This window comes from Crocuta crocuta, unplaced genomic scaffold (genome assembly GCF_008692635.1).
Source record: "Crocuta crocuta isolate KB4526 unplaced genomic scaffold, BGI_CrCroc_1.0 scaffold31, whole genome shotgun sequence".
Lineage (NCBI taxonomy): Eukaryota > Metazoa > Chordata > Mammalia > Carnivora > Hyaenidae > Crocuta > Crocuta crocuta.
The window spans coordinates 4,914,094-4,936,750 of record NW_027528362.1 but is presented as its reverse complement, the minus strand read 5'-3'; the positions used below and the strand labels follow the sequence as shown (position 1 = coordinate 4,936,750).

The 22,657-nt window shown below is 40.7% G+C and overlaps 1 protein-coding gene across 1 annotated transcript in view; it reads left to right on the top strand.

Moving 5' to 3' along the window:
• NALCN (sodium leak channel, non-selective) overlaps positions 1 to 22,657 on the top strand; it is a 293,487-nt gene that overhangs the window by 218,900 nt on the left and 51,930 nt on the right. Inside the window, exons 17-19 of the mRNA XM_077753896.1 lie at positions 1,242 to 1,315; positions 20,676 to 20,777; positions 21,195 to 21,264. Coding sequence (XP_077610022.1) covers positions 1,242 to 1,315; positions 20,676 to 20,777; positions 21,195 to 21,264 — 246 coding nt within the window. The remainder of the gene's footprint in view (positions 1 to 1,241; positions 1,316 to 20,675; positions 20,778 to 21,194; positions 21,265 to 22,657) is intronic.

The window sequence follows — 22,657 nt, the reverse complement described above, 5'->3', positions numbered from 1 at the left end:
TTGTCCCCACCTGAAGTCCTGCAGCCTTCTCGTCTTTTCTGCTGGACATACCAGCCAGCACCCTACTATCTACTTTTTACTGGTGACCTCATGCAACACAGCCTTGCCTTTGAAACTAGGCTTTTCGATTCTGGTAAACAGTTCTGATTCCTAGGTAAGCTGTGTCTCTGATAGTCGCTAATTTCATACTCCGTGCTTAGTAAATCTAACCTGATCTGTTGATCAAGGTGACCAGGTCGTTGTCCAAGTATTACCTTGGTGTGACCGTTGGAGTTACACTTCCTAGTTATTTGTTATTATGAATCTGCCGAGGTTGGCATGTTTCCCTGTTCTTTCTCTGCCCTGCTGTTGCTCACCTGAGTTCCCTGTACACCTGTCCCCCTCTGACTTCTGCAATGATCAAGCAGGACAGAGCTGAGTTTGAGGAATCTTCTGGTTTATAGGCAGCCTCCAGGATTGTGTTTTTCTTAGTGCCTTTCTCTGAAATAATCTCATCATTGCCAACTAGGAAGCAATGAAGCCCATCTCATTGGTCTCCATGACAGTAGGCAAAACAACTCCTGAACTCATCATTCAGATTAATACCAAGTCACAGGTTAAGCACCTGAAACAGGGGCGCCTGGGTGGCTCAGTCAGTTAAGCATTCAACTTTGGCTCAGGTCATGATCTCACAGTTCATGGGTTTGAGTCCCACATCAGCTCTATTTTGACAGCTCGGAGCCTGGAGCCTACTTCGGATTCTGTGTCTCCCTCTCTCTCTCTCTGTGTATCTCTGTTTACACTGTGTGTGTGTGTGTGTGTGTGTGTGTGTGTGTGTGTGTGTGTGTGTGAGAAAAATAAATAAACCTTAAAAAAAAAAACCTGAAACAGGAATAAAATGGATTAGAAAAATGTTTACCGGACAATACCAAGAAATAGTCCAATATTTGTCTCAATGCTACATTCTCTGGACACTGAAAAGCCGATTCAGATGTAAGACATTATTACCGATGATCACAGCCAATGTGTCACTGCCATAGCTGTGACATGTGGCCCCACAAAGCTTGTTTGCATTTCTACCCAAACAAAAATAAAAATAGAAAGTAAAATTAAATGATAGCATCAATCATATAATGATGCTTTAGTAAAAAAATTCATGTTTAATGTTTTAATACTGTTATCTATATAATGTATGTAATGATTTGTCAGCATATTGTCCCTTCACATTCCGAAACTAATAAGCCACACTTGTAATTTTTCAGCTTCGCAAGTCTGTCTTCAGCATCAGGGCAAGGAATCTTCTAGAAAAGGAGACTGCAGTCACTAAAATCTTAAGGTAACACCACTAAACACTGGTAAATATTTAAACCCAAGTGGGATTATATTCAGCAAACAAACCTTTTTCTCTTTAGTGAACTAGTTTTCTGAGTATCAGTATGCACTTTCTGCTAGAAAGTAGGTCCGAGCAACTATGTAGTTACAAATAATGTCAAATACATCATTTATATCTTTCCTGAAAAAGTAATATTTTATTAGCTCAGTCATACATTTTTCTTTTCATGCCCATACCTGTAAATCATAAGTATAAATGTTTACAAAAAGGTGAAAATGACTTACTTTTCTTCTTCCATGTATATATATTGTTTTATATAAAGGACAAATTACAATCTAAGGGGGGAAATGGTAAGTTTTTTAGAATTACAATTTATACCTATTAAGAATAAATGTATTTTAAACCTATAAGAATCAAAAGCATATCCATTTTTAAATGCTTATGAAAATGTGTGATTTTAACACCGCTTTCCTAAACCTGCTTTGATTAAGTATCAGAAAGGAAAATCAATCTAGCTACTTAAGAGTATTTTACAAGACAGTGTCATAATATGAAAGACCATAATCTTGATAAAAATGCATGAGCATTTGGAATGTAATTTATTGGTGCACATATTACACAGACATGTGTAACGATACAACTAAATACTGGAGGCTGGACGGAGAATGGCTGACGAGGCAAATGGATGAATTTATACTGGGAAGACCCCTCCCAACTTGTGCTGAGAGGAAGAAGTTAGACTCTCTTCTAGTTTCCTTTGTTCCAGGAATAGTCATTAAAGAGTTTTTGCCAAAGCATTTATCACAACTTGGATGACTGTAATGAGGAAATAAGGCTAATATATACGGTTTGAGACATTATTTTGAGTTTATAAGAGTACTTGAAATTTGTGTGCCAAAAACAGTGCTAACTCGTCAAGACAGCATTCTGTGTATTCACTCTTTTATCAGCTGACAGTTCATGCACAGATAGGACTATGTGCTGCAGTACCTTTTATGAGAGGAGAATAATCATTTCTGGGCTTATATATTATCACCACAAAATATGATGAGATGATCGTAAAAGGTCTGGTTGAAATAGAGAAAGGAAAGCTTTCTCAACAAATTTCTAACAACTGGCATCCCGATTTCAGTTTGTGTCTGATTGGCTCGATTGGCTCGAACCTGGCATTGCCATCAGATAACGTCATGGCACCGGCCTTGAACACTACGTGGTACTCCAGGGTCTTTATCAAGCTGTTACTCTATACTAGATGAATTCCTGGCAGGTCAATCCCTAGTATCTTGACGATGCTCCCCTGTTCACACAAGACAGACCATGCCCATGTGCTGACGGGGAAGAGAATTCAGCATCAAATCCGCAATGACCCATGAGGGGATTGTAATACTCTGAGCCTGTATTAAGAGTCTACCTGCCAATTAGGAACCAAAATGACATTACTCGTCTACCCAGAATAACTACCTTCCTGAATGTGCCCTGGGGTTCCCGGAGACTTTCAGAGCACAGGCAGACAGGTATACCTGGGCGAAGCCATTTCCAGAGCCTCACTTCCCTGTGAGTTCTTTCTTAAATTTGGTCTTCCAGTTTTCTTTTCTACTACTCTTTCCTTATTCACCTGCTCCCACTTTAAAAAAAAAAAAAGAAAGGTGAGCCTGTCATCCATGCACAAGGAAAGTGAAACGGTGATGTGCATTGATCTGGGCTGCCAAACACAGTGACTGTTCCCATGAGAGTTTCCCCAGAGGGGAATCCCACTGGGCAACAGCGTATTGTCTGTCTAAGTTTTTGGAAAACCTCATTCCAAGAATTTATCTACCTTAGAGTTAAGCCTTAGAAATAACACAGATGTTACAAGAATTAAGGGCGAGATGTCAAACTGACAATTTCTTTGGGTGTACTTACCTTTTTTCATAATTAGTAATAGCAATAATAATAATAATAATATACCTGCATTATAATGTAACCTATAAGTAAGGTCAGAACTGATTGGGTCAATTCCTATGGGTCCATGGCATTCTTCTGTGCTATTTTTCAATGAACAACAATATCTGAAAAGAAGAACAAAGAAGTGACAAGAGAAATTAAAAAGAAAGAAAAGGAAAACATTTGCTGTCATCTCAGGGTAAGCAATTCAAATAGACCTTCCTAAAACTGGGAAGAAAGAGAAGTTTCTGCCATCCTCTCAGGGCCTTCTTACTCCTTAGAGACTCTTTTTCTAGGCTCAGAAACTCTCCTTGTTCATTAAACTACGGTGTTCCTGGGTAAGTTAGCAGCAGAAAGACAGATGATGTATGATGTCAATTGCATGTGGAATCTAAAAGAGTCAAACTCCAAGAAACAGAGTAGATTAGGGATTGCCTGGAGCTTGGATGTGGGGCAAATGGGGAGATGGCGGTCAAAGGATACGTATTTCCAGTTATAAGCTGAATAACTTCTGAGGATCTAAGGTACTGTCAGTGACTCTAGTTAATAATGCTGTATTGCATACTTTAAACTTGCTAAGAGAGTGGATCTTATATGTTCTCACTGTGCACACACACACACACACACAAATTATAATTATGGGAGCCAATAACTTTATTGGTAGTGATCACTTCACAGTATATACATACATCAAATCATGTATATTTACACAACGGTATTTGTCAGTTATCCCTCAGTAAAGCTGGGGCAGAAAATGGCTGTTCCCATGGCCATTTGCATTTTGGATGGAGGCTTTGAAAGAAGGAAAGGACGAGGAAGTACAGATTCTGTATCTTAATGGATGGGTCTGCCTTGATACAAAGGAAAAGAAGTCCAGCAGGGACTTGTTTTCGTGCTCTGTCACTCTTGATTTTCCTAAGTCTTTTATTCTCGTAGCCTGATTGTCCTTAGTTATATCTAAGAGGTTCCTCCTCAGGGAGGCAGGCAGGAGCCTTATAGGAAAGCATAGAAAGAAGCCCTCAGCTGACTCATTTTGTCAAGTAGGTCACAGGTGGGCATTTGTGCTGATTTGGGTGCACACAGAGATAAACTTTAAATCTAATGTGATTTACGAAGATATCATGAAATATTAGTGTCTTAGAAGTAACTTTTAAAAATAACAAATATTTGAGGAAAATAATACAAAACAAATCCCTGATCTAAGGTATCTTGAGACCAGGCTGTGTAAACAGGTTAGTTATTTAAATCCCTAGTTTTCTGGTAATTTAAAGGTTGGAGGAGGTCATCCTGAGGGTCCATCTAATTCTAACGTAAGCTACTAGACTTGGTGTCAGAAGGCCTGGACCAGTATCTGGCTCTGCTCCTCTCTAACCTTAAGCCACTCTCTTACCTGCATTTGCAGCATAGACTGCCCAAAATAGTCATCTGAATAATCTGTTGGTTAATCAAAGTGAAATTGAATACTTATTACAGTGAGGGAGACCACCACTTCAGTACTAGTAATAATACCTCAGAAGGGATGGGTCAGGGATATTTGTAAGGTTTTGGGTTTGGGTTGAAGCGTTTTTAGTGACTGAGACTGGGCAGAATTCTTGATGTAAGAGTTTAGATCATTTCACAATATATGCAAACATCGAATCATTTTTTTGTAATGTTGTAATATATGCCGTAAGCTAATACAATATTACATGTCATTTATATCTAAAATTTATTTTTAATTTAATTTTTCTTTATTTTAGAGAAAGCATGTAAGCAGAGATAGGGGCAGAAGGAGAGAGAGAGAGAGAGAGAGAATCTTTTTTTCTTTTTTTTTAAATTAATTTATTTTTTGAGAAAGAGAGCGAGCAGGGGAGGAGCAAAGAGAGAGAATCCCAAGTAGGCTCTGCACTGTCAGTGGTAGCCCTATAAGGGGCTCAAACTCCCGAACCGTAAAATCATGACCTGAGCGAAGTCGGATGCTTACCCAATTGAACTGCCCAGGCGACCCAAGAGAGAATTAAGCAGGCTGCAATGCTCAGCGTGGAGCCGGACTCAGGGCTCGATCCCACAACCCTGAGCTCATGACCTGAGCAGAAATCAAGAATCAGTCACTCAACTGACTGAACCACCCAGGTGCCCCAATGTACCTTCATTTTTGAGANCTTTCCAGGATACACAAGTAACAAGTACCTGTTAAGGACAGGAACCATTACTTTTCTGGGGAGGGCGGCACCGGGGATGGGAGCACAGTATAGAGTACATCCCTTGGCCTACCCCCCCCCCCCCTCCCGCCTCCTGTGCTCCCAGGATTCTGGTTGCCCCCACCCCGGCTCCACCTTTCATTTGTCGGTTATTCAGTAGAGTTTGCACGTCTGTNCTTTCCAGGATACACAAGTAACAAGTACCTGTTAAGGACAGGAACCATTACTTTTCTGGGGAGGGCGGCACCGGGGATGGGAGCACAGTATAGAGTACATCCCTTCCCCTACCCCCCACCCCCCTCCCGCCTCCTGTGCTCCCAGGATTCTGGTTGCCCCCACCCCGGCTCCACCTTTCATTTGTCGGTTATTCAGTAGAGTTTGCACGTCTGTTTTTCTCTTTCCTTGTGGATGTAGGGTGATTTCTCAGAAAAGAGAAATAAATGGTGACCTTCTGCCATCCTCTTCACTCCAGAAATCAGTTCTGTTCTGTCCTTTGAATTTTTAACCATATACATGCATTACCTTTACAAATAAATGCAACTAATTTTTAGAAACAGCATTTTAAAAAACAATGTTTAGGGTTGATGGACCTGACTGGGCAGGGTCTTGGCCTGAGTGTTGATGAGTACCAATTATTTTTAGGTGATTGGTTTGAGTGACATATTATCTAGAGGCAAGGGCTGGTCCATTAGTCCATAACTCAGACGAATGCATTTTCAGAAAGTTCCTGAAGCTAACAATGAAATTACTTATTGGTTAATGGCCCTACATTCTTAGACAGGAAATTCCTGGAGTGAATAGTGAAGTCATATTGATGGAGAGGCCTGAGTTCTTAGTGCTGATAATTAAAGCTGGGGGCTGCTGGGGTCTCAGTTCTCAGGGGATCCACATTTCCATTTGAAACAGGATCCACACTATTCCAGAAAAAAGTATGCTATATACCTTTACTATGAACAGGAAATTCAAGCTGACAAAGGGAAAAGTCAGAGAGAAAGGGGCCTGGAGTCTGAGGTATTTGAATCGTTGGACTCACCAGTAGCTTCTCCATGTAGTCATCTTCAATTTGCTCATTTGTGTTCTTCTAGGTAGTATTTTTGAAAAGTAATCTATGCTCTGAGAAATAGAAAGGAACTTATCAATATTTGCAGGAACTCTGTAATAGAGGCAGAAGTGGGGCATTTTTACAGAACTTGAGAATCCGGTCACGTGATTCACCTATAGGGGATTCACTGGGCACATACGGGCATCTGTATTGTTTCTCTCTCCTTTTTTTTTTTTTTTTTTTAACTTTCAAGACTTATCTGGAGAGGATTGCAAGAAAGAAGATGTTCCACCATCTAAACTGTAAAATCCAGGGTTTGCTTTTAAATCCAGTCTTGTTTTGGCTTCGCCTGTACCGAAAGCTTCCTTCAAAAAGCAGTGACCTTTTCACTACATCAGAAGAAATCAAAACAAATAGCAGTGTGCTTTCAAAAGCATCGCAGCCTCTACTGAGATTTCTCTAATTCAGAGCCCTGAAATTGAGCAAAAATGAATTATCATTGCTGCTAGGCTGAATGCATAGAGAAATGTCAGAATAAAATAATTAAACATTTTATATTACTTTAGAAAAATCCATCCCTTTGTGGTTTTCCATCAGTAACTCACTAGTTAGGAAGTATCTTTATAACCTTTTCTGAACGATCAGTCTAGCATAGTATTGCATTCTGATATTTGGATCTAAGACCAAATCTTCCTTGCTGTGCACTCACATTAATAATTTTTTAAAGTCTAAGGAATAGTCTTTAGTTGAATGCTATTTACCACAAAAAAATTAAGTATATTTAATGACATATGTGGGGTTAGTTCTTTTCTAAGAGAATCATTTTTATTGACTACAAATTCAATTGCTATACTACTTAAATGTAAATAAAATCAGAACATATTTGTTAAGATATAGATTTTTAAATGACATTAGCTGGAGTTTCTTCCTGAAGGAAAGGACTTGCTCATTCAAGAAATACTTCTGCTGTGTCTTCTACGTGCCAGGCATTTCCCAAGATACTGGACACATTGATTATTCCCTCAAGGAGTTCATATTTGCCGAGAGCACATGTTTATGACACTAGTCAGATGGAGGAGTCTTCAGTAATATCTGTAGTTCTCTGAACACAACTGTGACAAAAAATTCATACAGAGCATAGTCATAGTTCCCTTACTGAGTGACTTTAATAATTGAAATCATTTATCTAAAATTGTTTCATAAAGTGTTTCCTCCCTTAAACTATATTTACATTATGCCACGAAAATGCCTTCCCAACATGAAGATAGAGGAGTAGGAAAAGGGAAATGGGAAAAGAATGAGTAATGAATATTTATTAAGACCCACATATGATGCTAAGGTCTTACACATATTATCTCAGTCAATCTGTACAACACACCTATTCAGGAAAAATACTATCATTACCCCCATGTTATACATAACAAAACTGAGGCTTAGACGGGGTAAATGCTTTCTCTCAAAATCACATACCATAGAAATGGTCTTGGGTATCACATAGATGCCAACTACAACCTGATTTCCCAAACGGGCAGCCATATTTATGGGTCCCCAACAACTTATGACACTAAGCTCTCCCATATACTAGAAAGTGACTGTGTGCTGAACATGGTACTATTTTACAAGCTCTGTCTCACTAGACCCATGTAGCAAGCCCTGAAAGACAAGGATTATTGGCTCTGTGTTAGAGATGAAAAATAGTCTTGTTGGAGTCCAGCTGCAGCCAGTCCAGGGGTCCCTGAAGGATGGATGGTGTCAGCGAGAAAGAGTGAGAGAGCCCCGAGATTCTTTCTGATCACCAGGCAGGCATCTCTGTCCTGTCGGTTTGGGTGTCTTTATTTATAGGTCAAATGATAACATGACTTCAGAAAATGGAATTTTTACAATGGATAATTCTCTATGATAAGATGTTTTGGAAAGTGTACAGAAACAGGTTTTATAGAAGTATTCTTGCAGAACTACCCCAATTATAGTGAGGTTGAGTAAATCTTACAACTAAGAAAATAACAGGGTGTTCTTAGTGAAAAACAGGATAACATACACATTTGTTTAAGTCCATAACGCTAAGATTAAGTCATAGGTGAAGATAGGCTAGGAGTCATTTTGTCTGGCTCACAGGAGGAAGAATGTATTTGAGCTGGTTAATAACTTTTTGATTTGATGTCGAATGCGTAAACACCATGGAGGCCCTAAATGTGTCAGCCTTTGTATTTGGGTTTATGTTTTAATTACTCTTATCCATCCTCATCACAGCTGCCAGTGTAAAGGAAGGTGTTGTGGAATGTAGGCTTTAGAGAAGGGACTGCTATATATCACCAGTTAGCAAAAGTATATGTAGTAACTTACCTTCTGCCCTTATCTGTTCCTTACCTCTAAATTAGGCTCTTTGTCTCTGGGCCATACTTAATCGTCCAGTTATATTCCTTATGGCACCGGAGAGCCAACCGTATCTTTAAAGAGTTTAGCTCATTTCCAGTACATAGAATAACCTCTTCAAGTGCATTTACCTTTGTGTCTAATATTTTGCCTGTGATTTCTTGAATAGCTAGGGCATGAGAAACATTTTTGGTTAGCTGATTCACATATTGAGCTGTATGAACTTCTTGGACTAATGCAATGGTAGAAACACAGTTATACACGTAAAGGTCAATCCTTTTTTGAGTAAGGGTCACTAGCCTGTTTATAGTTCAAGGGAAGTATCGAGGAGAATAGGACCTGCCGGAGACACGATGTCTGCTCCCATAATCACAAAAGAAGTTCTTACAATAAGTTCCTTCACAAGGTGCAATCTTCATATCAGGGCCAGAAGAAGGGGACAAGTCACCCCCGGTACCAATCAACAAGGTGCTTCGGGGGCCGATGCTTAAGCAGAAACAATTGAGTGGGGGTAGATGTCGGTCATCATTTGGCAGCAGGAGGCCTTACAAGACCACCTTAACCTCACAAGGAGTTTTCTCAACTAGTGAGTTCAGAATGGCTCCCAACAAAGTCTCAGGAAGCTTAGTTGACCTGCCTAAATCACCTTGTCTAGTAAATCAGGGAGCCGGGGAACCAGGAATCAAACCCTGGGTGGCATAACTCCAAAATCCATGTATTAACTATGACTCTATGCTTTTAAATTATAGAGGATCCTTCGTTTTCATCGACTCTATTGACAACCACTTGTTCTTCCCATACTCGTGGATGCTTCATGGTATACAAACATGTTATGCATCATGCAGAGTTGCCAGGTCAAGGGGCAATTAGAAGCTGAAATCTAGCCCCCACCGTACCTGCTAAGGCACACCCTCCTTGCCAGGCAGTGCCCCTGGCATAAGACTACATCCCTCAAGAGGAACAGGCTTCTTTTTCCAATTTATGCAAAGGTACTATGTGGGCTACAGGCATCCTTGCTCTCTGGGGCAGCTTTAGTCTTTAGGACCATAACTCTCTCCAGTATCTTTCTTCTCCCTCCATACTCTCCGTAAAACTTCTCATGGTAGAGGGGGACCAGTGTTAGTTATCTTGGGGTAATAGAAGTATCTTCATGGAAGATCTTTTGCTGGATATCTGTTGCAACCCTAACCCCAATCCCTGTTGGAGAAGTCCGCTCAGGAAAGCTCATATCTGGACTGAAATTGTGTGGCCTTCTTGACTCTGACCTACAAAGGTCACCTCATTCTTGTTCAAATCCAGACAGTCACAGAGTATGCTGTGTCAGTAATAGTAGAAATAGAAAGAGGTCAGGCTTTGCACTCAGCCACACTTGGCTTTGAATCCTCCGAGTAGTGTTTAAATCCTTGGGAAGTCTCAATTTCTGTGCCTTTCAAGTGGGGGTATAAGCAACCTCATAGGAGTAAATGAACTGTGTCCATCAGATACTTACTCAGTGGCTCAGTAGCCAATCTGGGTTAGCATTCTGGCTGCACCGCTAACATTAAAGGTATCATCAGATCGTTTGTTCCCATCATTAGGTGGATATACTCTCAAACTAATAACAGATTCATCAACTGCAGTTAGCATCGCCTATAGCTGGCTGAAAGTCTTGGGAACGGGAACCCACGGTCTTTGAAATGTCTAAGGTGCAACTGTGACATTCTCTGCTGTGCTTAGATGAGTCAGGAAAAAAATGGTCCTATCTCAGAATCGGAAACCTAGCCAAACAGGTAGAGACGTGCATGTTGCAAGGAAAAGGGAGAGAGGGACATTGAGGGCATGGTCGCAGGTGTTGGTAAAGGTGAGCCTGACTGACTTGGCAGCTGGAAGAGTGATCGAGAGTAGGATTTAAATCAGGATCGCCGCTGGATAAGAAGAACTGGTGGTCAGGGCAGGAGGAATGGCTGGAAGAGAACGTAGATCTGACTTCAGAGGCACCATTAGCGGCAGAACAATACTACTGTGATGGAGACAAGTGTGGCATTGTCTTCTGCATAGGTTGTAACTGCCTACCTGGAACTTGGGTGTGTGCATCACTTGGGAGCCCTATAACTTCTGGGTGGGCGAGGATTTAGCTAGGGCTGCTCTTTCATGGGCTGTAGGCTGAATGAGAGTGTTTTTGTCCTCTGGCCTCTTGGGTCCCTGTTCTCCCACAGCTGCCTCCCCAGGTCTCAGGACAGATGAACTGACACCTGGGCTCTCCTCTAGAACAGAAGCATCTAGGTCGTATTCCTCTGGAAGACAAATGAGCCTAATATTACAGAGACTGAGGAGATGGTGGAGTTTTCTGGAGGAAGGAATTCAAATTAAACCTCTGTGATGCCCTCCAAGGGGCGACCTGTTGCTGTGCACATCGTTAGCTATATGACAAGGGAAATCTGAGGAAAGGACAAACGACCCTCTTCATTCGTAATCTGTTCTCCCCTGTCTAGACCCAGAGCTCCCAGCTCTCTGAAGCTGGCTCCATTAAATGGAAACCTAAGAGAGCTTAATAATGCAAAGCATTAGCATCTTACCCCGCGAGTGCTCCTCCCCATTTGATAAGCTCTCCTTTTCAAATTCTTGTTTCGTCATTCAGCCTAGCAAGTCAGCAGCTTTGGGTGAGGTCGTGTTGGTTTTCTGCAACCCCACGTGCTGGGCCTGACTGGCACCACCCGGAGGGGCGGAGCGCCGTGCCGCCTCTCTCAGATCTCCCCCTTAGACTTGCCTACCACTCAGTGGAACGTGCTCCAGCACGAGAGGAGGGTGTGCAGGAAGGAACCTGCGGGTGAGAGGAAGCACAGGCACCCATGAGGCTGTTTGGGTCAGCCTCCCGACGGAGCAGCAACTTTTTACGACAAACATTTGGCAAGAATAACCCGCAGTTTTCAGAAAACAGAGTAGTGGGTATTAATATGCTCAATGTCAATAAAATATTCAATTATTAACGTCTGATTTATTAAAGATATTTGTTAACACATGTAATATATTCGTAGATATTAATGTATCAAATACTAATTATTAACATTGGCTATATTACCATCAAAACATTGAATATTAATCAAATATATTAAATATTAGATGTTATCATAAGTATTTATCTGTGATTTCATTAAGTCTGCTTCCTTGTTTGTTCTTCTTATTCATGAGATTTAAAAACTCTTGTAGACTAGTTGAAAGACCATTTGGAGATACAGAGACTAAGCAAGTATATGGAAATTAAGTGTATTCAGAGAGCAATGAGGAGGTAAGATCTGTGGGTATGTGCATGTGTTGTATACAACATAAAAAATGAAAATTTCAAAGAGGCAAAATAGAACTTCATTTAAGCAAAATAATATATATATTTTGCTTTTATATTATTTTGCTTTTTTAAAACCAAACTTTCCAAACTTGTCCTTGCGCCTTTCTTCAATATTTTTATTGAGATAGAATTGACATATAATGTATTAATTTCAGGTGTACAGCATAATAATTAGAAGGGATTTGTATGTGTTATGAAATGATTATCACAGTAAGTCTAGTTAACATTCATCACCATACACAGTAAAGTAATATATTCCAAAGACATTTTCCTTGTTATTTCCTGATTTGTGGTAATCAAAATATGTTCTATTTCGTTGAGATTTTACGTAGTTTGTACATTATTACAAAGTGATTATAATAGTTCTGTGGATCAGGAGAGCTACTATTAAATTTTACCTAACAGAGGCAGCAAAATATTTTAACAGTGTTTTTCTTTTACTCTTTTATCATTGGAGCATAAAGCAATAAGTAGTATAAGAAAATCCATCTCAGTAGAAAAATTGGTTCATATGGTTTATGCAACATTTACAAAATTTCACTTTTGTTATAATAAAAAGTTCAATCTTTGCATTGTAATTTATATTTTTCTGAGTCGGATGGAGCGTTACCAAATTTAAACTCCAGTTGTAGTGTGAGGTTTCAGACGTTCTATTTGCTGAGTTTTAATAGATGCACTAAAGGCATGGATTTCCCACGAGCTGATTTTCTTTTTAGTTTATCACACCTACATATGATAAGACACCAAGGCTTCTTTTATGTTTCAGTCCACAACGAGGTTCTGGTTGCCCATACGTTAACATGTGTACATGTGTACGTATGACAACGTTGTTTTGAATAGCACAAGATTGGACAGAACAAATCTGCTGGGGCTATTAAAGAGCCTTATGCATTTACTCAGGACTGGGCTGATTCACAACGGAATGGGGTATTCACTCCATAAAAATGCAGCTTTTTCCTCATCTCAGCAAGAGGCCACTACAGAGGAGCTCACCTATTAACATCTGCTATTGTCTTCACTTTGGAGGATCTCATTGTCACCCTCCTGGAGGCAGGTGAGAGCCCTTTCCAGGAAATACTCCTCCCCACCACTCTTACACCATTCTCCAGCCATGGTTTCACGTAATTACCACAGAAGGACTGTTTTCCTGTTTTCTGTCGATGTGATTACATTATATTAACCAACATCTGATAATACTTCGCAGTGTGTTAACCTGTGGAGCCCAAGGTTGGAGTAAAATCCCTCCAATGTAATGTGCTGCAAACTTACGCTGCAGTTCCTTTAGATGGTAATTACGTTTAATACCAAATGGTTTCGTGCAATCTAACTTTTCTATAATGAATGGAAATCATTCGAAGACTCATAGGCCTCTCCCTTTCATTACAGAATGTACAGGCCTTTCCCACACCCTTGTTCTGGAACATTAAGAAAGAAGATATGGAGAGAGAGAAGAAAGAAACCGAGGACCCCCTGCTACTATTTCTATAAACAACTAGTGGTGTTTAAAGGCTAATAAAGCTCCAAAGATCTCTCTTATAACCATAATCTTTGGGCCAATTTAAAAATATTTTTGATGGAGAAATGTCAAGAAAAATAGGGACAATTTCTTAAGACATGATTCTCTTCCCTCCACCCCCATAAAAGAATGTGTGTGTGTGTGTGTGTGTGTGTGTGTGTGTGTGTGTGTAGCTGTCATATAAGAGGCAATTGAAATTCCACAGCACAAAGGCAATGCAGAGAGAGGAAGAAAAAAAAGAGGAATCAATCTTTCATATGTTTTTTTCAAAGGCTTGGCAAGAAACCAGGGGTAATATTTTCGCAACTGGGAATGTGTGTTTGCTGAAGAATATTCCCACATTTGAATGATCGTCAGGGGTCCTAGACCTGTTTTACTTTCAAAGGTAGAGAGGGCATAACATTAACCCCAACTGGGAAAAGGAAAATGCCTCACTGTACTTCTCCTCCAGGGAGCGGGGATAAAGGGATTACATATGCCTGCATAATGGAGAATTTCCTCACTCAGACAAGACAAAAGACTTCATTATTTTTCACCAGACACTTGAAGCCTTGTGCCTCCCAGTTCCAGAAGACAAGCAGGCACACCAATCTTTTACATTAAACCACTAGATGGAGTTTCTAAGAAACTGGCCCGCTCGTACTTGGCCATCATGAAGAGCTATGGGGAAGATGATGAAGACTTGAATCCCACAACTCTGTGGTCTTTCCCTTAAGGAAAGCCAGACTGTCCCTTAAGTTCATGGTGTGTATTTTCAATCTATTAGCTTTGCTTTTTCTCTAGGCAACAAATAAGTGAATGTTTTCATCCTGAAAATGTATTTCTTTTATCTTCAGGTGAGACCAAAAGGTATCTAAATTCTAATGAAAAATGTAAAGTGGTGAAGTATAACTTCATTGAATATTCAAATACTTTCCTTCTGACTAGGTCTACTACTGAGGAATTTTAATGATGTGTGCATTCTTATTGGTAAAGTTGTAAAAGTCTCAAATTTCTTACTTATTTACTATTTCAACTTGGTAGTAGATTCCTATAAGACACTATGTATGGGGATGGTCCTCCCAGGGACAGATCGGATCTCCCATTTAAGAAATTGAAATGAGTTCAGCTCTGCCTCTTGTTGGCTTGAAGATCTCCCTTCACAGCTTTCACAGAGAATATAGATCAAGATTTACACATTTTCTACCTGCAAGAAGCAATGTCTGATTTTTTTTTTTTAATTACCATGTCAGGACCTCATCTATTACAGGTGTGCAGCCCATTTCTTGAGTAGCACAGTATTCTAACTGGAGATAAAATTAACTTCCCCTTTAAAAAGCATATTTCAAACACATGCTGTGTGTGCTATTTGTGATTATTTCCATGCTTCATAAGCATGAAGTGATCAAAAGACAAATTAAAATGTTTGATCTTCACAAAATGTCAAGGTTCATTCATTTCACAAATATTTATTAAACACCTATTGTGTACAAGGTGAAGTAATAAGTAAGCAGTAACTAAGTAAACCTCTGCTCTCTTAGAGATTTTTGGGGTGAAGGAACTTAAAGACCAATAAGGTTGACAAGCCAGAGTGGGGGGTCCCTGATGGTGAAAGATGAGACAGGTCCTAGGAGACTTTGAAATCATGCTGAGCTTCTAGTCTTAATCTTTCTCTGAAGAGCAACAGGGTTGTTGAAGACTTTATGACAGCGATGAGAACTGTATTACGTGCCAAGTGCTGTGTAACAAGTAACTCCACAGGTTGGTGATTGCAACAACACAGATTAATGTCTCAGTCGGGAACCTGGGTGTGGGTTAGCTGGGTCTCAGGCTGCAGGGCTTTTGACTCATCTGGGAGGAATCCCCTTCCTAGCTCACTCTCAGGGTTCTTAGTAAGATTTACTTCCTCACTAACAGTTAAATAAGTGCTGTGGTTCCCCATGTGCTGTTAATAGAAGACCACCCTCGTTCCTTAAGAACTGAATCTCTCCACAGGACATCTCACCAACATGGCAGCCTGCTTGGGCCAAGCCAGCAAGCAAGGGGGAAAGAGAGGGTGAGGAAGATGAAATGTATGTCTTTTGTGACATCCCATTTGCCTTACATCGGTGAAGAGCAAGTGACCAAGCCCTGCCCACACTTCTGGGTCACACAAGGGCATGAAAACCAGGAAGGAGGGCTCACTAGGGCCCGCTGAGAAACACCTGCACAGGAACATTGCAGGCGTTCATTTCAGAGATCACTTTAATAGGGATAATAATACAACACGTTTATTGAGAGTGGATGCGTAGAGACAGGTTAAGGGGCTGCAGCTCTAGTCCATAACATATATTGCTGTTGATCAGAGTCAGAACAGAGAAGGCCCTCCAGTGTGACCCTCTGACACATTTGCTTTTCTGTCCTCCATCCACCCTCTGTCGAATGTTTGAATACCAACCATGACGTGGGACGAGATAGAAAAGTAATAATAGCAACTAAAATGTAAACCGAGTGTCAGTGTTTCCAAAGACTGGCCCATTCATGATCAGAGTTGATCCCCCAACTCACTCCCTATGAAGTTGCTGGAAGAGGGGTTCTTGTCCCCCATCTTATGTATATGACACAGAGGCTCAGAGAATGCCCATCGCCTGCCTGCAGAGCCACAACCAGCAAAGCTGAGATCAGAATGGCGCAGTTCTAAACCTTGTGTGCTCTCAAATCGACTTCTCCTCTAGGCTTCAGTCCAAGGCAAAACTTTCTGTTCAAGCCCTGCTGCTGGGTATGAAGTACTAACCGAAGTGCTATTTGAACCTTGAGACTAGCAAGTTCCAGAACCAGCCCCACACACCTCCCTCAGCCTCCTGTGCTCTCCTTATACCTTCACCTCCCCACCTTGCACTTAACCCTTCTGTTCCATGGCTCTACCCATGGGTATGCCATCAATGCACTTCCTAGAACACGAGGAGGAGCGATCAAATGGTCCCTGAAGAACTCACTGCCTAATAAGGGAGGTGATCAATGATGACAAAATGCCGCAAGCATTGAACAAGTGTGGCTAATAACATGCTACAGAAACATGGAGCATAAAACATTTCTCATGTGGGTGAATATTCATTTCTCACTTTATGTCATGTTTCTACAACCCCACTGTAGTTTATTCATATTTACAATTATAATAAATCTATATATCTATAATAAATCTATAAATTTATAATAAATTTATAAACAAAAATTACAAATATAATAAATTTTCCCAAACTCAGCTATAATACACTGATTGAGGCAAAAAAGAATTGCAGAAGAATGGCATCAGCAGACTTGTCACTATTATCACAACCCATTTGTGTCCAAGTTTGTGCCTATATTATGCATGTCAGAAATACTTTTTGGTAGTTCATAGTTTGTATTACAATATATGCTTGTGTATAATAAAAGTGTATTTCCTTTTGCAAATAATAAAACAAACTTCTACCATACTTTTGCGTGAGCCTTGGCACATTGTATTAGAGAATGTGTAACATCTTCGTGGAATCTGATAGTGCCAGATTGAAGCGAAAAATTTTCTACCAAGGCTGTTATTTTCCAAACAAGGTGATGATGGCTAATGTATAAGGCTGTTTTATGCAGAAACATCATAATATGGCCTTCTTTCTATACCTGCTTCAATGTCCAGGTGTTCTCAGGGCAGAAGTTTTATGTAACTTCTTTCGCTTGCTCCCTACATCTCATCTCCTACCCCAGATTTATGTCTTTCCATATGAGTTCCTCCCTCCTTCCATAGGAAACTCATCTTGTGCAGCTAGCTTTTTTGTTTAATGTAATTAGGTTTTTCCCATATGTTTCATTTTAGACAGCTTTATGTATCTGTAGAAAAGTCGTTTTTTTCTGTACTGTTACCTGTTGTTTTCATGGGAAAATTGTTATAGACAAATAGCTAGTTATTAACTATAATGGATACAGTGCGAAGAAGAGGATTTTGAGTTTTACTTTAAGTAACATCCATCACTGTCCTTAGAAGAGGAATAAAGGCCTTCAAGAGCCTTCAGATGAACCACCTTTCACATGCCCAACCTCGATCCCTGCAAACTGCCTTCACCCAAAGGTTTATATAGCAATTTGCTAGATGAATGTGGCCCCTAGTTTTTATCTCTGAAAACCTAGCATTTACCTATAGAGTTTCCTACTTCAAAAACCACTGGATACGCAAAGGAAAGAGTGAGATATCAGAGTATTTGGTCTGAAAAGAGACTTAACAAGAGACTGCTGAAAGAAGATGGAGATGGTTGTTGACCTTTGTTTTGGACCAGACACAGGGGCTGTGCTGAGGTGCATGGTTGACATAGGGGTCAGAGACAGTCACACTGAGCTTGAGGCACCAAAGCTGAGCTCTTCACACCATAGAAAGATGGCTACATCTGCCTGATTTCACTTTGCTCAGGTTACGTGGGTACCTTTGGAGTCCCAGGAAGACATGTGGGTAAGCATTCCTTTGTTCAGAGAACACAGGGCTCTGGCAGGGTCCCCTGAGTGAGGAAATGAAAGCCACCAAGGTGTATGCTTGGCTCGAGCAGAACTCTGAAGTCACGTATTACACGCTCCAACTGGTCCAGAGTTACTGAGCCCAATGTTCTTTTTCTCACCACTATCTGGTTTGAAACTGTACTAACAAACACTGTGATAGACACAGAGGAAAGTGATAGCAAGAGGAAATGGAGGCCAATGCTTTTATATATTTTACACATAGAAGTAGTTGTCTTAGTCTGATGAAGCACATGTTTTCTGATTGCAGGATCGAGCTAAAACCAGCCCGCTCACCCTGACCTCAATGAGTGACTCATACAGAGAACGAAGATTCACATGTCACATGTATGGTTGAAACTCCAGCCCATTTTACGATTAGGTTCTCAGTTCTTTAGATACACCCCAGTGGGAAAGAAAGGACTGATCTTGAGCCAGAAAGGAAAGGGGGGTTGTTTTCTCACCACACTTCAGCCTTGCTGTTGGGGGAGGGAATGGAAGAGGTGCCACAGGGTTGGGAGTCCTTCCAAAGGTGGGTGCATCTCCACCCTCCATGGGAGACCTTTCTGTCTTATTCAGTCAAAGGAGGGAATCTTAGCAGAATCCACAGAGCCACCCCAGTGGGCCTGGGTGTGTTACGTTGACCTGTGTGCTGGGACATCCATGACGTTCTGGAGTCAGTAGACGCAGTTCTAACTCTTGCCCAGCAAGAATGCCTGGGGCTGCTCACACTGGGCCGTCGGGCAGACACCAGCAGTCCCTTATGGCAGGCAACTCAAAGCCAGAGATGTTCTTCCACCTCAAACATAGCAGGAACGGCCGGCTCAAACTTGTACACTGTAATCAAGTTGTATGTGTTTTGTATTTAAGGCCTAAGGGCTCAACTACTTTAAGTGGAAGTCTTGTAACAAAGAGTAAAGGTTACTAAGACACTGGCTGTAAGTTAAGCCATGACATTTACACAAATGGAAGGATCTATAGATCTATTCCAGGATAACACTCTTCTCCTAATGGATGTGCTCAGGATGCTTCATGATTTACAGTCCTTGGTCCAGAAACAAGCCTTAGTATACGTAATATGAGACCGTGCTAAACCTTTGTGAACTCAGCCTAACTTATAAACGCACCTTTCTGTGTGACACTGTTCTGGTCATGGAAATAAGCACAGTGTCTGTCTATCACTGCCATAAATCCTTGGTGTTTGATAAGATTTTAACTTTGGATTCTATCTCAAAATGGTCCATGTGCTTACTGAACTAAGAAAAGTGATGGGGGGGGTGTTGCTTCCTGTAACTCATTTCCATTCATTGGATTTGCATGATTTTCATGGGTATTTACCGTAATTACCTTCACTGGCATCAAAAGCATTTTTATCTACTTGAATATATACATGATATCATAAGAGCTGCTTAAAAGATTGCTAAACAGACATGGATCTCTTTCTTGAAGATCTTAACTCTGCAACAGTGATGATATAATTCAAAGTCAATGTAGATATGCATTTTAGGAAACATAAATATGAAAGTTTTATGAAAGTAAAGCAATAACAGAGGTTATATGTTCAGTTGTTGAACAAATACAGCATCGAAAGGTATGCATATCATAATATTTTTTCATTGTAGATCTGTGAGTGTTCATTGTAGATCAAGGTCTTGTCCTCACTTCACCCATAAGAAAATTAAGCCCGCAGGTCCACTGAACTAGTCCGTGATGGTGTCTCCTGTGGAAAACAGGTCGCTGAGCCTGTATTATTTTATTTCTCCTTGACTACTACATCAAGGGAATTGCTGTCATTTCCAGTTGGAGAGAGCATTCTGGAAAAGGAATTTGTTTTCTCTTCTAACCATTCACACCCCAAGTGTTGAGTCACCCAATTGTCTTCCCTCCTTAGCAAATCTGAAACTATACCAACCCAGGTATGGTTTAAAGAGGGGATGCCTTAAAAAGTCTTCAGAGTTTCGTGATTGCAGAGAAAGGAGTAACCAGTTACCTGTAAGTCACAGGCTTTAGACGAGGTATTAATCACAGCTTTAATGCCTTCTCTTTACCACTAACTTTTGCCTCTAACTTTATGCTTTCCCATTTTCCTGGGGTTCTGCAAAATCTCCTTGGAACATAAATTCCATCATCCCAGAGGCCTGGGTGGACAAATCCTTCCCCAAAGGGCTGTTATTAGAAACCTCCTTGCCTAAATGCAAAACCAACATCATGCTTACCCGTGGTTAGGCTGGCCCTACCGCTAGCAGAATTCTGATGGCTGCTCTCCCCTCCGGGAGGGAGAGACAGGCCATGGAGGGTAGGAGCTCTCTGTTTACTTTCTAGCACCGCCGTGTAGCTCTGACAGTCCTGCTTTGTAAGTGTTCTTGACACAGAGCCTCAAGCCCATTTTCCTTTACAGTTATGGGTCATTTGCTGTGTATTGCCTTATCATTGGTATTTCCTTAAAAGTAATAAGAATAATGAGCAGTTATGTATTATTCATCCCAAGTGTACAGATCATGCATTTATCTCAGGCTCCTGTTTTTTTCTAGAGCTTGCACTCGACAGCGCATGCTGAGCGGATCATTCGAGGGGCAGCCAGCGAAGGAAAGGTCAATTCTCAGTGTGCAGCATCATATCCGCCAAGAGCGCAGGTAAACACACCGGGAGACAAGGCTGCAGAGAAACCAAGGGAAGGAGTTTTACAGGAAATGCTCTCTGTGAGCACCCCGGTTAGTGGACAGGCATGGGTGAGGAACTTTGTTCTGTTTGCTGATGGCGACCATCATGAAACTCACAATCAGATTCAAAGATTCAAAAGAAATCTCACAAAAACCTCTTCCTTGGTGATAGCCAAATTCTTACGTTTAAGATCAGAAGGAAAAATTCTGAAATTTGCTAGATGGGATCAAAGACATTTGAATAAACTAAAAGCTTCTGCCATGAAAACAAATAATAAGCATTGGTGATGGTATCAGAAAAGTAACTTTATTTTGTTCTCATAATGGTCACTGCTTGAAAGGCAAAATTTAGTCTCGGATGTATTGACCTGTTGGTTGTGGTTGTTTTAGATCTCTAAGACACGGGTCCAACAGCCAGAGGATCAGCAGGGGGAAGTCTCTCGAAACTCTGACTCAAGATGTAAGTTCTAAGCAACTTGGACTTGGAAAGCATGATTATGAAAATTCTTTTAAATGACTCTTTAGTCAATTCCAGCACCTGGGTCCTCCTGTCACATTGTCCTGTCTCTGTAAGACTTTATGCCAGAGGGAATCAGGAAACTCAGAATGAGTGACCATTAACTGTACAAAAATCCAGACATCCCACAAAGCACATGTCTTCAAGCAACACGTGGGATGTTGGAATGGCTCAGTCATTGAGCATCTGACTCTCGATTTCAGCTCAAGCCCCCTATCAGGCTCTATGCTGACTGTGGAGCCTGCTTGAGATCTCTCTCTCTCTCTCTCTCTCTCTCTCTCTCCCCCCCCACTCTCTCTCGCCCTCTCCCTCTGCCCCTCCCCCACTCATGCTCACTCTCTCTCCCTAAAATAAATTCTAAAAAATTTTAAAATTTCAAAAATATAAATAAAGATGGCAATACACAGTGATGTGTCAGTTGCCATTTGATAGACATTAAAAACATTTAAAGCATTTTATAGAATTGATTTGCATCATAAACTTTAAACATTTACTAACTTCCAAATATTCTAGAATCTAGATACAGTGTCTGTAACTTCAGGGCTTTATATACTAAGAAATAAAATGTGATTTCTAGAAGAATTTTTCTGTCAAAGACTGCATAACATTTGCCAAGAATTTCTTCGCTCTTGGACTCTAGGTGCTCATTTGTTTATTCATAGGCTCAAAAACAATTTACCAAGTGCTTGTTATCTGCCAGGCCCTGTTCTAAGTGTTCCAAGTGAAGAGTAGTGGGGAAACAAGACAAAACCTCTGCCTTCCAGAAGATCACATCCCAGGAAAAGAGACAAAAATTAAACAAGGAAAACAAATATATAGTCATTTCCGGGGCTGTTTTTAACTTATTGCCCATTATGTCTTCATTGCTGTGACAGACATCTTTGCTCTGTTTTATAAAGAAAAATCAAATAATGTAAAGAAACCAAAGATGGAGATTTGGGGGCAGGAAATGCTAGCAAAGATGGTCTTTGCTGGCACCTCTGTATTAGAGCAGAAACCCGAATGAAGGGAAGAAACAAGCCACATGAAAACCCAGGGAAACCCATGAAGCTGTAGCTCTAACCTCTGGGCTAGACTCACAAGCAGCTGCATCATGCCGAGATTTCTAAAAGAGACTTGGAAAGTACATATTAAGTAATTAGCATTAGTGGAGTCCTCATGAAAATACAGGTCTTAAGTTGAGTCAGGCTAAATTGGCTAAGAAACCAGAGTCCTGAATGTTCAGAGCCAAGGATGGTGTTTGAGAAAGAAGGTCTACAAGAGAAAGGTGGCAAGCCTTAGGGTTTTAGGGGTTTTGTTTGTCCTTTTTTTTTTTTTTTACCCCTTTCTTATTTCT